General features: G+C 43.4%; 1 protein-coding gene across 6 annotated transcripts in view; it reads left to right on the plus strand.

Annotated features, from left to right (window-relative positions):
* Positions 1 to 15278, plus strand: part of samd11 (sterile alpha motif domain containing 11) — an 84801-nt gene that overhangs the window by 46939 nt on the left and 22584 nt on the right. For all 6 annotated transcript variants that reach the window (XM_037104856.1, XM_037104855.1, XM_037104853.1 and 3 more), the window contains 2 exons: positions 95 to 270; positions 9775 to 9884. In XM_037104856.1, the coding sequence (XP_036960751.1) occupies positions 95 to 270; positions 9775 to 9884 (286 nt within the window). The remainder of the gene's footprint in view (positions 1 to 94; positions 271 to 9774; positions 9885 to 15278) is intronic.

The raw sequence follows: 15278 nt of genomic DNA on the forward strand, positions 1-15278 counted from the left end.
ACACAAGCACACTGGGAAGCTGTTCCAACAATTTGACAACCTATATATGAATCCTGTTGTTCAAGCGTCTCCTATTTCTTTGTGCCTTGTGCAGAACCGCGGGCGCTTGGCTGAGAAACGCACCATCCCCCTGCCTCCTAACAGGGTGCCCAAGAAGGAGCTGGCCTCCATCTTCAGCAGTGACGACAGTGAAGGCAGCGAGCGGGCCAGTGGGGATCATGCCCACATCAAACAGGAGGACGAGTTGCATTACAGTATCATGAGAAAGAGGTAAGACACCTTTGACTCCCATTGCCCCGGCTTAATGTTGAACAAGCACATTTGACATTTGGATCCTGTGTTATTCTCCTACTTGATACCTGTTGAACTTTCCAGCTATTTTCTACTTCCTACATTTTCTTCCCCTTTTCTGTGCGCATTTAGTGGACACTGACACACATTTACGTTAATGCGTAGGCTTTAATTGTAGATGACTTCTCTGAGGTGTCACTTGTCTTAGACATAATTAACAATAATAGATCTCCTGTTTTGCTTGCCTCTCTTCAGGAGAACTTTTTTTTTTTTTAAATGGCACCTCAGACGTGTGTGCAGTATTTTCATCAAAAGTGATTTCAAGATAATTTTGAGGTGTTAAAAGGCGCATTCTGAGACAAACAGACAAAGAACTGTGTTTCAAAAATACACTCATGGCTTTTGCTTCGGGATGTCTAAAGGAAAGACGTGTGCTGAGCTTTGGAAGTGTTAATTGGTTTGTTGGTTTGCATTTTGTTGCTCCTGCCAAGTCTCAGTGTATCTGTCTTGACTTGATATTGAAAGACTGAGTCACCTGAGTCACCGCTGTCTGCTTCATCACATAGTGTGCGCTGCTTTGGAGCGGTTTTCATACAAAACATTAATAAGACGCCACTTCATGTCTTGTTATTGTTATTTTTGACTTAGTAATAAGGGAATAATACAAATAACACTTGGACAGGCTAATTAATTGAAGATTAATAATAAGAGGAAGCATATGCTGCCTCAAAAACACCCACAGTCCGGCATGTATCCGGTATATATCCTCATGCCTCACACTACAGTCGTTTTGTTGTTCTAACCAAATCAAGTGGTATGTATTAGGAATGCGGCTTAAATGTTTTCAGAAATGTCTTCGGTTTATTCATGAAATGAAATACGTCCCAGTTTAGTGTGAATCTGTCACTGGCTGTCTGACTAATTGTCAGAACTGAAATATTCCACAATAATGGACACAGAAGAGTGCTCAAGATCTGTCAGCATTCATCAAAAAACTGTGGACTGCTTTAAGTAAAAGCCTGTTTGGATTCAAGTGAATCATCATGTTCACATCTCCATACATGCAAACACACTCACATGCGGGGTGACAGTGAGGTCAGCCTATTAGGATGAAGCAATTGTGCCCTGAGGACGCCGCTGCCTCGCTCTGATGTCGTTAGGCAACTGTGAATTTGTGGGAAAAAAATGTCAATCAGTGTTTCCCAAAACTCAAGATGATGATGATGTCATTAAAAGTCTTGTTTTGTCCCCACCCCAAAGATGTTCAGTTTCTTGTCATAGAGGAGTAAAGAAACCAGAAATATTCACATATACACACAAGATGCTAAAAACAGATAATTTGGGATTTTTTTCCCTTAAAAATAAATGTACTCAATACATCAGTCAATATTCAGAAAAGTTGCAGATTAATTTGATAGTTAATCACTTAATCATTGCAGCTCTACTGTGATGGTGGAATTTTATGTATATTATGTTTGTATTTCTACAGTCAATACTTTGATCCATGAATATATTTTCAGTCTGAGAATAAACATCACATGGATTTGATTATTTGGTATGTACATATACAAACTTGTATGATTCAGAAATCAGACAGGCTATGGACAGATATAATGCAGCAGCCATTCATTGATTAACCTCAGAAAGTCCCCAGCTGCATTATAAGCAGCTTGTGCAACCTCATTACAGGAGGGGATGTTTTTCATGTCTTGAGACTGGCGTGTGACACAGCGGACAGCACAGCAACTGTGAAGCTTTAAATGGATCCACTAACCTCATTTAGGAGGGCTTCCCCTCCCCCTGACACTTGTGCCGCTGGCGTGTTAAGATGATAATGAATTTAAAGAACACTTATGACTAATATGTCAGGCTTTTACCCTTTGAAAGGCGACGGACTCGCTGGAGCCGCAGCTCCGGTCTGTCCCGGGCATCCGTCTCAGCCCTGCTTTATCCCCCAGCGCAGGTCTGGACGAACGGGATAATGGGATGTCCAATCACGGAAATGTGATTTCCATTGACCGCAGCTTCGTAAGTGAGTCGTAGAAGGGTCTTAACAAATTGGATTTGGCCAATGGATGTGAAAAATACAGGGCCTCTGTATACATGTGTGATGTATCTGTGCTGTCTCATCCACACATCATCAAGGCTGGCGGCAGCAGTGTGTCGCACCCACTTGGTTGCTGCAAACCTGCGTGCTGTAACTGCAATATACATGCACTCATCCAGTCCAATCCAATCACCAGAATAAATGTTGGCAATATACGTTTCAGCAAACCACGGACATGATGAAACGTTTTTTTTTAAATTTCTTTCTGTTGCATCTTAAATTTCTTTAGCTTCAGTTTTCAATCTGCTGTTGTAACAATGCTGTAATTATTGTATGGTTACATTCAGGCACAAAAAACGCTTGGTAAGGCCTTAGAAAATATATCTATTTGGCTTAAAAATACCTGGTTTTGTCACCACAAACATGGTTAATAAATGTACCAACATCTACCAAATTATCTAGTTTTGAATTTATCAGTGTCTTGTTTTGATGCCGTAGTAAAATAAACCATCAAACTTTGAATTCTGGCATTAGTGCATTACAGTAGAAGACTTCCACTCAGTCCACCTCTTCAGTGCATAGTTAAATATATATAATGTTGCTTGGTTTATCATTTAAAAGGAGATTGTTTGGTTTGTTCAGGTGGCCGACTGTTGGGTCTCAAGAGGATTTGTCTGTCAGTGTCAACAAGTGTTGCTTCTATAGCTCAGTCTCATCCGGATGTCGTCTCAAGTTCATTATAAACCGATGCACCTTCTTATAATCAGATTAATGTTAACAGTCGCCGGCTTTACAGGCAATTAGTTTACTTGGCGCTCCATAGATCCACGCTCGTCCTGCTGAATAAGCACAGAATATCTAGACTCTGAAGTGCAGCCAAGCCACGGAGCCAACCAAATAATCAATATCACATAAGGCGTGCTGTACACAGAAGACCCTCTTGGTTTATCAGAACTAAAGTCCTGTGTGTCTTCTATAAACACCACATGACCTGAAAGAAGGAAGCAAAACCTAGTTGTTGTTATCACCTTGGTATTGCTTTGGTATCGGCGCGGCAGATTGTTTGGATTCGTTAACTCTGATTTATGGATTTCATTTCAGGGACTAAATATTTGATGGCGGTAACTTAGGATTTTAGTGTCTCACTCAAGGGCAAAACAAAGCCTACCTTAGTGTTTGTTTCAGTTGGCCGTAGATAACAAGGCTTTGATTGAAAAGTGCTGACTGAGAGTCTGGGTAATTACCCAACAACCACCGTGGATTTTATAAGTTACACCCGCTGACGTCTGCCTTTCAGCTGTAGAAGAGGGAAAAAAAATCCACCATACCCATTATTAACGCTCACCTAAACAAACAAGGGCCGTTTTTCTGTTTCGCAATCTTGATCAATTACATATGCAAATGCTTCAATCTACGAAAGGTCTCAGTGGATTTAATCGGAAGGAGAAGGCTGTCTGAAAATCGGCAGACCTCTGCCAGAGTCCAATAAAAGCAAAAACACTCCAGCTGTTCGACATAGTCTGCCTGTCAGAGGCTATCACGGGGTCCCCTCATACAAGACCCATCTTGTCCTCTGTTCATCAAATCAGCAGAGAGTAAATCTGATTGAAACAAGAAACATACTGAATTCAACTTAACCTACTAACATCCCTAATAACTGGTTTTGAACCCGCATTTCCATCTTCAGCAGCAAGTTTTATGGTATGGCTGGGGAAAAAAATGAAAAAACATAAAACATGTACATTGCTATAAAATGTTACATAGAGCCCATTTAATGGCCTATTTTAATAAACCAGGACAGAAAAAAAAGATTTTTTTTCTTTTAACTTTGTAGTTTTATGGTTAAAAAGGTTATTTTAATGATTTGATTTATGTATGTAAACTGACTTGTAATTGTGCTTTTTCTAATTGACTTATTCATGTTTATCCTGCCACTAATGCAACCCAAGAAATTCTCCATTTTAGCACCTGCAATGCAAACATTACTCATGAACTGCTGAAACCAAGCAGCCACCAAAATACTGCAGAATAGTCTGGTTAAGTGAAGTTGCCATACTGATAAACTCATATCACATAGCTCATCAGACACACTGTTTTTCTTTTTTTGTGCTTGTTCAAAAACAATTTCCTGGCCATCTATACCTATTTTCTCACCCCGAGCTGTTTGTGTCATGTCATTAACACATTTAATGATTGGCTGTTTGTGTGTGACTTTCGCTCCGTTATCAAGGGAAATGATTGGCTGTTTCTGAGCCAGGGCGTATTCCTCATGCGCTTTCATTGTGGTTTACATTAAAATGTATTTGAGTGAATTATCAAACTTCCTATCTAACCAATGCTCTTATTGCTGTTGATGAAGTGTCTATAGCTGGTACGTATCACTATCGTTTTATCGCCCAGGCCCAGTGTAAAACATTGTAGGTGTCATTTTAGTAATAGCCTTGAACTACTGTCTGCTTTTTACCCCGGTGACATGTTGATGCAGCTGTGGTGCTTACTGAGAGAAAACAGCAGCTGATTGGTACCGTAGAAGAAAACAGAGGACGCTCATGTTTCTTAACATTGAAAAGAATCTGAAGTTACGGCTTCCTAAATCAGTGTTTTCTCAGTTTCCCCTCAGAGCCCTCCTCTCTGTATGAAAACACATCTCCTCATGGCATTTGTTAATGGGTATGCTGCCCTCAATCTACGTCATAACCTCAGAGAGAGAAAGACACTGACGCTGAGTTAGCTACTGTATATCTATTGCATTTGACATTTTGTCCTCTGGCTTTATTGAACAACTGTGTCATTGCCTGATGCCAGTAAGAGGTCACGGACAGTGTGAAATTACTGGAAATGGCTCCCCCCTAAAGCACTAATTAGCGAGCTTGGAGGTTTTTATAGCTTTCTAGAGGAGCTTTCCACTTCAAGAATTTTTGGCCTTGTTTACACGCGTTTGCCATGGCAACAGAGTCACAGCAATTTAGTAGCTGATTGGGCGTTGGCTAGCAGCAAGACGCCTATTGTTTTTCCCGCATAGAGCAGTGTTTTGTTCGTGTCAAAACAGAGGATCAACAAAAAAATGGTCAGCAGTCTAGTCTCAGATTTGGCGTCGGCTTGAAGTGTGAGGTTCCATCATTTCCACATGTAAAGAACATAGTGTTTACTGTTAATGTGCTGTCATACAGTATGTTGAAATCAGCTGAAGATAATAAGAGCTTTGGTCGATCGTACAGTCGCTACATTGTGAAGTTCTGTCTGCTGCTGTAAAAAAAAAACCCAAAAAACCTGGTGATTTCCATTTTCAGTCAACATGTTTTGTTAAAACTGTTGAGTTTCTTTCTGTATAACAAAAATGAGACAGCTCATAGCAGTAAAAACGATAGAATTAGAAAAACAAGAAAGGTAATTGCTCAAAAATTGTGAGCCAGAGGAGAAATTACCAGTAAATCCAGCAGCGTGTGCAGGACACCTAAATGCAACATGGTGGATTTACCGTATCTTCTATTTCCTTGTACTTTTCTCTCCTCCCTTGGCTGCCTTATCGACCTCATGTCAGCCTGTAGAGCAGAGGAACAACAAGGAGAAGAGAAGCCGGGCTACTCTTACTTATTTATGTATCTATTTCTATATTTATTCATTACCCCCTCCGCTTGCAGGGATCCCAGTTGTGCGTTGCCTTTCGATCCAACTGTGAGCAGCATGACAATAGTTTTTTTTCAGTTGCTCATAGGAATCAGACAAAACATTGAAAGTATATGGAACAGATCCATATCCCTGCTTTAATCTTTAATTGTCCTGATGTATAAGTATTTCCTTAATGAAAGACTTGCAGTGTATGTTTTTTTCTGACAGAACATCAGAGAAACGTCTTTTTCTCCGCATATTACCCAAGTCCATACCTTGCATTGCAGTGGTTGTTTAATATTACATATTGCCTGCCTGGTAGTATTTGAATGAGCTGTGGACCACCTGTGCAGGTTGGAGTGTGTTCGGGCTGTTGCCTTGAGAGCAGAGGAGGGCGCACAGTAAATCTGCGAGCACCAGATGTTACACAGCGCCTGCGACCTGTCTTTCTCTCTCTCTCCCTCTTTTTTCTTTCTTCTCTCTCTCTCTCTCTCTCTCTCTCTCTCTCTCTCCTCCACTCCTCCACCTTCACTTCCCTGCTGTCTGTCTGTCAGCACTTTCCCAGTGGTGGTGTGAGACATGGCGTCAGGGCGCCTGGGCTGCCAGCTTCTGCCAGCTCACACTGTGACCTCCAGCCCCGCCACCTCAGCTCCGCATGCCAATGCCGCAGCAGGCCACTGCTGGGCTTTTATACTGAGTCGCTTCCCCCGTGCCAGGAGAAGTCTTTTCTGGTTGTTTGGCCCATTTCAAATTGTAATGCCTTCTGTAATGGGTCGAAGGGAACTACAGAAAGAGCACCAATAACTGATCTGTGTTAATCTATTCTTACGGGGACACTAGACGTTATATGGTTTTCTTATTTCTTTTTTATGGAGATGCATTATTCAGCAATACATAAAGATCTGAAACTTAAAACTGTAGAAACATAATTCAGAACATATTGTAATAATGAATATCAGGAAGTCATCCCCAGTAAGGTCCCACCATGTGACTTTATCTCAGGAACAATTTGTGATAGAGAATGGTGAGAGACAAATAATTACTTGATTCACTTTGAATTGTGCTGTGAATTACACATGTTTGTCAATTTAAAAGATAAGTGCTCATTGTAAAAAAAGGCATGGTTTTTCATAAAACTAATGAAGTTATAGAACTGTGTTCTGATGTTGTTTTGGTTAACGTTCACCAAAACCCAAACTGAAACCTTGTAGAACTGGTCCAGTAGCTAGCTCACAAAACTAACTAGCTCTACTTTCACACAACCGCAGCTGTCAACTTTGCCAGACTTATTTAGATTTTCACCTTTTTAAATATGTTTGCTGAGGTAATGGCCATGTAGATTTCGGTGACATATATATTAAGCAAGACGGATTTAGCTCTGAGGGGTTTTATACAAAATTAAATGATCCTTTTTTACCATGAACTATGACAGAGAACTTTTTGTCAAATATTTCCTTTAATACAGAGTTTGTGTTATCGTCTAAGTTGTGTTGGATATCAGTAATATCCATGAGTATTAAACATATTAGTTGTACTAGTGTCTGGGTCAGTGTGTCTGTCCTGTGGCCCAAGATGACTATTGACCAGATCGGGGATGAGCTGAGGATGAGATGATTGTCTCCGGCGTGCACCTGGATGATAAGAAGGCAGCTCATGTCCTTCTTAGCTATCGGGCCCAGCAGCCAACAATATAACCCTCCCGCCCCGCCTCCATCCTCTCTGAGTCCCCCGTCCTTCCCGGCTAACCCCAAGCCTTAGCAGCTCCTTAGGGAGCGCTGACTCAGGCGACTGGGTTTTAAACACCTTCCCCACCCCCCGTTCATCTTCCAGGGCTTGAGAATGACCTTGCCTCCACCCAGAGAAATAGAGGGGGGGAGGGGTTCGAGGGAGGGCAGAGGCGGGTGGGGACAGGGCTAGGCCCTCATTAGCCCAAGCCGAGGCGGGGCGGCTCAGGAAAAGTGCGCTAATTACCCCACTAACGATGTCCTTGCCGTTCATGGCTTAGAGCGGCCACTTCGCCACAGGATAATAACCCCATCACCTCTCTGAGAAGTTCAGGATGGCATTATCATGATCACTTTAAATGATGGACAGAGAGTGGTGTTATAACGCAGCCTGCTGATGGATGGATTGGTCTGCAGTCTCTCACAGTGGAGCGTGTAACTTCACTCTGTGTGTGTGTGTGTGTGTGTGTGTGTGTGTGTGTGTGTGTGTGCGCGTGTGATGGGTGTTTTGTTGCAGTCATTGGATGACGCAAATACATTATTATATGACTTAAAGCACAATTAAAAAACCTCCCCTGCATCTCATTTTCTTTTTGAAGAAAAGCTCGCAGACACAGATAGCTACTAATTTTAGCAAGTTGCACTCTAAAAAAGAAGTCTGTCATTAGTCTAAAAAGTTTGCATTCGCCGTCCAATCAAGCGTCTCCTCGCTTAGCAACCGGTGGCGACTGTTTTGTCTGAGACTGTTTCCTGACTCACTGGTCCTCTGTGACTGAAAGGTGACTGGTGAAGCCAGCAGTGGCCAACATTAGGCCCCTCTATGCTTTCCTTCATCTTTGCTGTTAGCGTGTGGAAAACAGCTTGGCGACTGACAGCCTGACATTACAGCGGGAGCCTGTAATCATGGGACTGTAAAAACCCAAATCCAGCAGCCGCAAACAGTGTGGCCTCGTCATAGTGGTGGCAGCTAAGAACCGTTCACCGCTTCTGTCCCATAAACTGTGCTTGCTGTGTCACACCAGACCCCCTTCATAGATGATTCTGCTTTCAATAAAGTCGGCCGTTAAGGCTATAAACAAGATTCCTGCTGACACGAGAGGATGCCGATACCGTTAAACTGACAAATGTCTAAATACTGCATCTTCTCAGGTTTGAGTGTGCATGAACTTTGGGCATGAGCATGTATGTCACAGTCATTTAACAGTACATGATAAAATATGCAGCCCTGCACCTCTCATACCGCACAAGCTGTTTGCCATTATACTGTGACTACGCTTGTACTGCGTGGCTGCTGTGCTCCCCTCAAACTCTAAGCGCCTATTTCCCATCATTATGCCTTTTAATGCGATCAGGATGGTAATCAGATTGCACATGAAATACCTCCATGACACAGTTGTGTGGGTCCGCTGGTGTGGGGAGGTTAGAAAGGCGGCTGGTGGAGCATTTGGAAGGGCAGAGTGGCTCCAACCAGATCTGAGCCTAATCTGTGAGACCTCCTCCTGCTCCTCCATTGGGTGCTGAAGGGCAGGACAGGGTGACTGAGAAGCACAACAGAAAACAAGACGATTTCTTTCAATCGCCAGTGTTGCCCTTGAAATATTACAGTCCTAATAAGTAAGTCAGTCCTGTTCAAGGCTTAATCTTCCTTTATCTAAAATATCTGTCGTTTGTCTTTCCACATTATTCAATTGTCATCTTTCTCTAAAACAGCTGTCGGCAGCCTGAATTTAAAAAGAGCCATAATCAGGTTTTAAGCTGCTAAACGACTTATGAGTTGTGAATATGTTCGTTAATGCATCTTAGTGTGGAAGATGAGCAGGGATGAGACCCAAAAGTGCTGGATGCGGTAGTCTGTCAGAGTGTATTACACACCTCAGAGCTAAGAGCCGGTTGACAGGACAGCCACTTGTAGCTGCTGTGTCTGTGTGAAGGTATGCATTTTTAGAGAGGATGTCACTATCTGGATGGAGGATTTTCAGGGTGGGCAGTGTGTGAAATAGTATGAATTTGTGCACTGGTTTGGATTTGCGTTGTGGATTTAAGTTTGTTTGGGGCTGCTTCTAAATGTGATTATCCTCTCCTTCCTGTGCGTGTGTGTTACAGTCGTGACAGTGATCTCTCTACAATCATCTCCAACCTGCACCACACCAGACAGCACGGCATGCCAGAGGGCCAGTCAGCGCCTGACCACAACAGCAGTACTGGACACACAGGTAGGACCCCAGTGGTGTTTGTGTGTGTCTGTGTGTGTGTTTAAAAGTTTGTCAGGATCTCATTCGTCTTCTCCTGCCTCTTTTTCTTCCGTCAAATCCAGGCTGATGATGTATCCCCCCCTATATCTCCTGTAACATATGTAAACATTCCATTACCAGCTTAATTCACCCTAATTTGTGTGATTGGGGGAATTGAACATAAGCTTATTACTCATTCCTTAACGTCGCTCTCAAGTTGATTACTTAATGTTCTTCCCACACTCCCTGCCACACTCCAGGATTTTTTTCTTTTTTTGTTAAACCCCCTGTTTTAAATTACCTCTGAATAAATAGCTTTGTTTGCCATTAATCCAGTTTCATGTGAGCATGTGAGGAACCATGGCGTGTGTCTGTGTGTGTGTGTGTGTGTGTGTGTGTGTGTGTGTGTGTGTGTGTGTGTGTGTGTGTGTGTGTGTGTGTGTGTGTGTGTGCTAAGAGCTTTTTCTTCCAGCTTACAGACAGAACACAGACAGCATTTAATCACAGCTATTTGTCAAGTAGCTTGTATGGGGATATTGTGCAGCCATCAAAGACATATGGTTATAAAACAGCCTCTGTGGGTATCACTATTCAGCAATCAGCCTACAGGATTGGATGTCTCTGGGTTATTTGGGCCTATTTTTAGACATAATTTTGTGTAATGTACTGTATCATAACGAGGTATGATTAAAGGCAAGAATGCCGCGCCAGCAGCCTGAACAAACTTTACATCATCAACACATTATCATGTGTACAGTTTTTATTTGAAATTTTCAGTAATTTATTACCATTTTGATCTGATGTATGAGTGACACTTAGGTTGTGAGTTTTGGGGACAAACTTGAAATTTTGTCTCAGCTGATTTTGACAAAATGTGTCAGTCTCGTTGCAAGCTCTTATATTATTCATTCCTCATCAAAATATTTGTCTGGTCATCTTTTCTCAATGCTCTCCCTTATGGAAGTCAGTTTACTATCATTTGTAGTCATTGTTATCAACATAGGATATAATAATATAGTTTTTTTTATTATTATTTTTAAGGTCTGTGCTGACTTTTACCAACAGGGAAAAAGTTAATCCAAGATTTTGATCCTGACAAAACATTCCCCTAAATTAAATTCAATACATTTACGCCTAATTAAAGAATAATTTGCTTATTTGTCAGTGAAGGCAGCACCTTTGCCCGGGGTTTGACCCTGTCTCTTCTTACACCATGAGCCAGAGGCACAGCCAGTGCCATAATCAGCCCAGGCCAGACACCTCCGCACCCTCTCTCTGTGTGCTCCTCTCTTCTGTCTGCCAGATTAATTGTCCATACGGTGCCTGTTATATCAGGCAGGGCGGGTGGGAGGCGGAGGGTATTAGACTGCTCAACAGCCATCCCAGCCAGTGTCTTAAAACCCTGGTTTGGGACGGATTTCCACCCAAATACCGGCCTAATCAGCCGCTAAACTTAATGGAGAAATCAGAGCCCTGAGTAGTTATCCTAATGGAGGAGGACACAAGGGGATAGAGGTGGGTGGGCGGGCGGATGGGGGGCGGGGGGGTTGATGGAGGAGGAGGTGTGAGCACAGTGTGGCCTAAGCCACAGGGGGTCCAAGACCCTTAAAATCTGTCCGTTTGACCATTAATGGGAGAATTAACAGGGCGGCTCGCTCTGTGTCTGTAAACAAGTCCAATCGGATCAGCCACCGGCTCTAATTCTGTCTGCCAGTGAAATTAGATGCACACAAACACACAATTACACACAAATGACACATAGTTATACAGATGCGTGCCCACGCAAATTCAACACGGGTTCAAATTTGCGTACAAATACATAGGTGGGTGTCTGAAGCTTTAGAGCAGTGGATTATTTGACTTTGAGATGGAGGAGACGGCAAACGCAGCTCGCTCTCTTCTGTATTGTGTTTACTCTGTTCTGTCAGTCAACCCTCCTTATTTGACTTATCCTCCAAAAACGTCTATCAATGAGCTGTGGATGGAGAGAAAGAAAAAGGAAAAGTAGGGAAGGGTCTGCCAGAGAGAGACGGAGAGAGAGCTGCGGTGATGGAAGAAACATTTGGAAATGGAGAGACAGAGGAAAGAGAGACGAATGAGTGTGGTGGTGGTATCAGGGGAGGGCAGGCGGCAGCTATGGCGGCGGATGGCTGCGTGTGTTTGTGTGTGTGTGGGTCAGGAGGAAAGGGAAGCAGGCTTGCCGGGTCGTCTCTGCGCCGGAGTGGGCCGTTAATTAAATCTGAGGGACAGACAGGAGGGCTGCCTCCCTCCTTCTCCTCTCCACTCCCTCCCTCATTCGCTCTCTCTCTCTCCCCAGCCGCTGGCTATTCGGAGGCTCTATGAGAGGCGCAGGGGAGGGAGGCGGGAAGGGAGGGAAGGAGGGAGGGAGCAGGGGCGCCGACGCTGAGAGTCTGGCTGCCTGTGGAGACTGTAAACCGTGGCTCTGCGGTCAGACCGGAGACTCAAACAGGCAGATAAGGTGTTTTTGGACCGCCACACTCCCTCTCTCCTCTGCTCCCTGCACTCAGACTCCCAGAGGCAGTTACAGCCTGTTGGTGTGTGTGTGTGTGTGTGTGTGTGTGTCTGTGTGTGTGGTTGGGGGGGGTTGCAGCAGTGGTTTGGGGCTTGAGCACATTTTTTGTGTGTGTTTGAGCGTGCACACCTTTCCGTGTGGGGTTTTAAATGCCTGGTTTTAGATGTTTGCTTGCATGTGAATCTACAGCCCAGCGTGTTTGTGCAAGACCTTTTTTTCAAACTGATTGTGAGTGAGGATTGCTTTTAAAGTATCACCAGCCAGTTATTACATGATCAGCATAGAAAGGCGATATTAAACAAAAGTAAACACTCCAGGATTCCTGGATATTAGCTGTGTCTTACAGAGGCAAAATAGGAAACGTGGGCTGTAAATATTTGAAAACTTCCCACTGCTTAATAGGAATGTAATTCTGGAGCTATAACAAAATGGTTTCTCAGGGTTAGTGTTCATTAAGGCATGCTAATGCTTCTGCCAAGAGATGAAATTCACTGATGAATAACAAGTCACAAGTCTCTTTTGTGCGTTTAAGTAACAGTAACTTGTATTTTCTGAGTACTCTGCTCAAACGAGTATCCTGCACAGATAATTTACTTTTCATGTGTTTGAGAATCGTCTAAGTCGGCTGAAATGTGTTAATATCTGTTCTTGTGATGAAGGAAAGTCCTCAGCTGACTGAAGTTTATTCATTCAAGTTCATAAAAACTTATTCTGTAAATAGTTCTCTTTGTCTCATGTTCAAAAACACTGATCTGAATCAAATTCATATAGCAACTTCCGGTTGGTCCCACTCGCTTTTAGTTTAAGCACCACCCATCTCCGGTTCAGCTCTGCCAATTCCGATTATGGATATGGATATAGATCATGGCATACTCACTGCTTCAGTGAAATTTAATGGGAGAATGTAAATTGCGTTACAGACAGAATTTTACCAAAACAATTTAATGATGCTTTTAAAACTGTTGCCTAGCAAAATCCACTAGAAGCAGAGGAAGACAGATGAGAGCTGGGATGTTGGACACGGAAAGAGTAGACAAAGAAAGCAGTACATTAAAAAATGGCAGCGGATACCAGGAGATTAAAAATGTAGATCTTTAAATTTCCCATCAGAAAGACTTCATAATGAGGTTTAAGTTATTTTCAGGCCAGACATATGGTTCATATGATCACTGAGAGGTTTACCTTGTGCCATGCTGCCAGTTCAACTGACGTTGAGTTTATAGAAACAAGTGTCAGTACTGACTGAAACACAATTTTGTGTGCAGCACCACCTGTCAGGATTCCCTTTCTTTGGTTGTGTTCTTCTCACTCCATCTTTCTTAAAGGATAGGTGCACCCAAAATGGAAAAAATCATTATCTAGTAGTCATTATTGTCATTATCTACTCAGCACTTCACAGCAAAACACTGACGTAGACAGAGAATAGTTATCCAACGTAAAAATAAGAAATGGCTCCATAGAGCTTGTCTGTCATAATCCAAGTCTCCGAAAAGCTCCGAGATCGAAAAACTGATTTGAGACGATGTTATTTACACCTTCTACGTGTGTTCGAGCTAATGTACTCAACTCAGATGGCGTGAGCGCTAATGTTTTTAGCCTAGCAGCTACAGTGAAAATTTCATCTTAAAGAAATGTCCAAATAATGTCATTTCAAATGAATTTGGGGTCTCTGGACCTCCAGAAACAGCTTTGCTGTGAGGCTCTAGAAATGATTAGTGGACTACGACACTCCACTTTGGATGTGCATGGTGGTGTGTAGATAATGACTGAAGTTACATTTTTGAGTGAACTTTTCCTTTAATGTCTCTTTCTTTCTGTTGAAAAGACATAAAACGCGACAAACAGAGGAGCACTGTCGCTTTGTGCGTACAAGTTCACTTGACGGCAGTGTCGCATCCTCCCCACAGCGTGAGGCTCGGCACCTCTCTCCCCATCTCCATCACCCACCCTCATCCCCCTTTCCTCTCCCAGCTGCATCGGCCTGTAAGCCAATCAATGGCAGGGCTTTCAGGGCCGGCGGAGGCCCCGGCGCACGGAGGGGGGATCAATAAGTTATTAGCACCATTCTGTCAGCTGTAATGTGGAGATTGATCGGGGGGCTGCGGCTGGCGGCCCACCCCGCGTCCCCGCCTGTCACTCCCCCCCCTCCTTCTCTCCGCACAGCCCCCCTCCCCCCTCCCCGGCCTGATAAAGATGACAGATTAACGGAGTAAGAGAGGAATTAAGGAGTCTGGCTGTCTGAGCTGTCACCACGCTCCATGGGATGGAGAGAGGAGAGGAAGACGACTAAAGTTTGAGGGAGGAGAGGAAATCAGAGAGTGGGAAAGAAAGAAAGAGGAATGCTCCCCCTGCCTGATGGTTCGCCCTGGTGGTGTCACATGAAAGCGAAGAGGTTTAGGTCCTGCTGTTTCCTCTGTCTCGGTCTGTCCAACGGTTTTCATCCCTCTTCTCACTCAGCGGGAGGAACGGCAGATTGGGAGGAGGTTAACTAGCAAGGAGGAACTGAAGCTGAGGCTTGTGTGTTTAGGTCGACTTCTGAGAAAAAAGTTGGCGTGTAGTCGACCAGAAATAGCAAAGAGAGCTATATCATGGCTCCTAATGCTTTTTGCACTTAATTACCACATTCTTTTGATGCTTAAAATCACAGCCTTGGAGCTGAAATAAAACTCTTGGCTCCATAACCACTAATTCTTCAGCCATATTAACAATCAGGTGATAGGGAAATGCCCCGGGTAGAAAACTTGACTGTAAGCGGTGTTAGTGGGAGTAAAAGGGTTAGCATAGACGCTAGCAAGAGCTCAGGGTTGGGCATTAAAAGGGAGCGCCGGTGCTCTAAGAAGCCC

This window comes from Acanthopagrus latus, chromosome 7, assembly GCF_904848185.1.
Source record: "Acanthopagrus latus isolate v.2019 chromosome 7, fAcaLat1.1, whole genome shotgun sequence".
NCBI lineage: Eukaryota > Metazoa > Chordata > Actinopteri > Spariformes > Sparidae > Acanthopagrus > Acanthopagrus latus.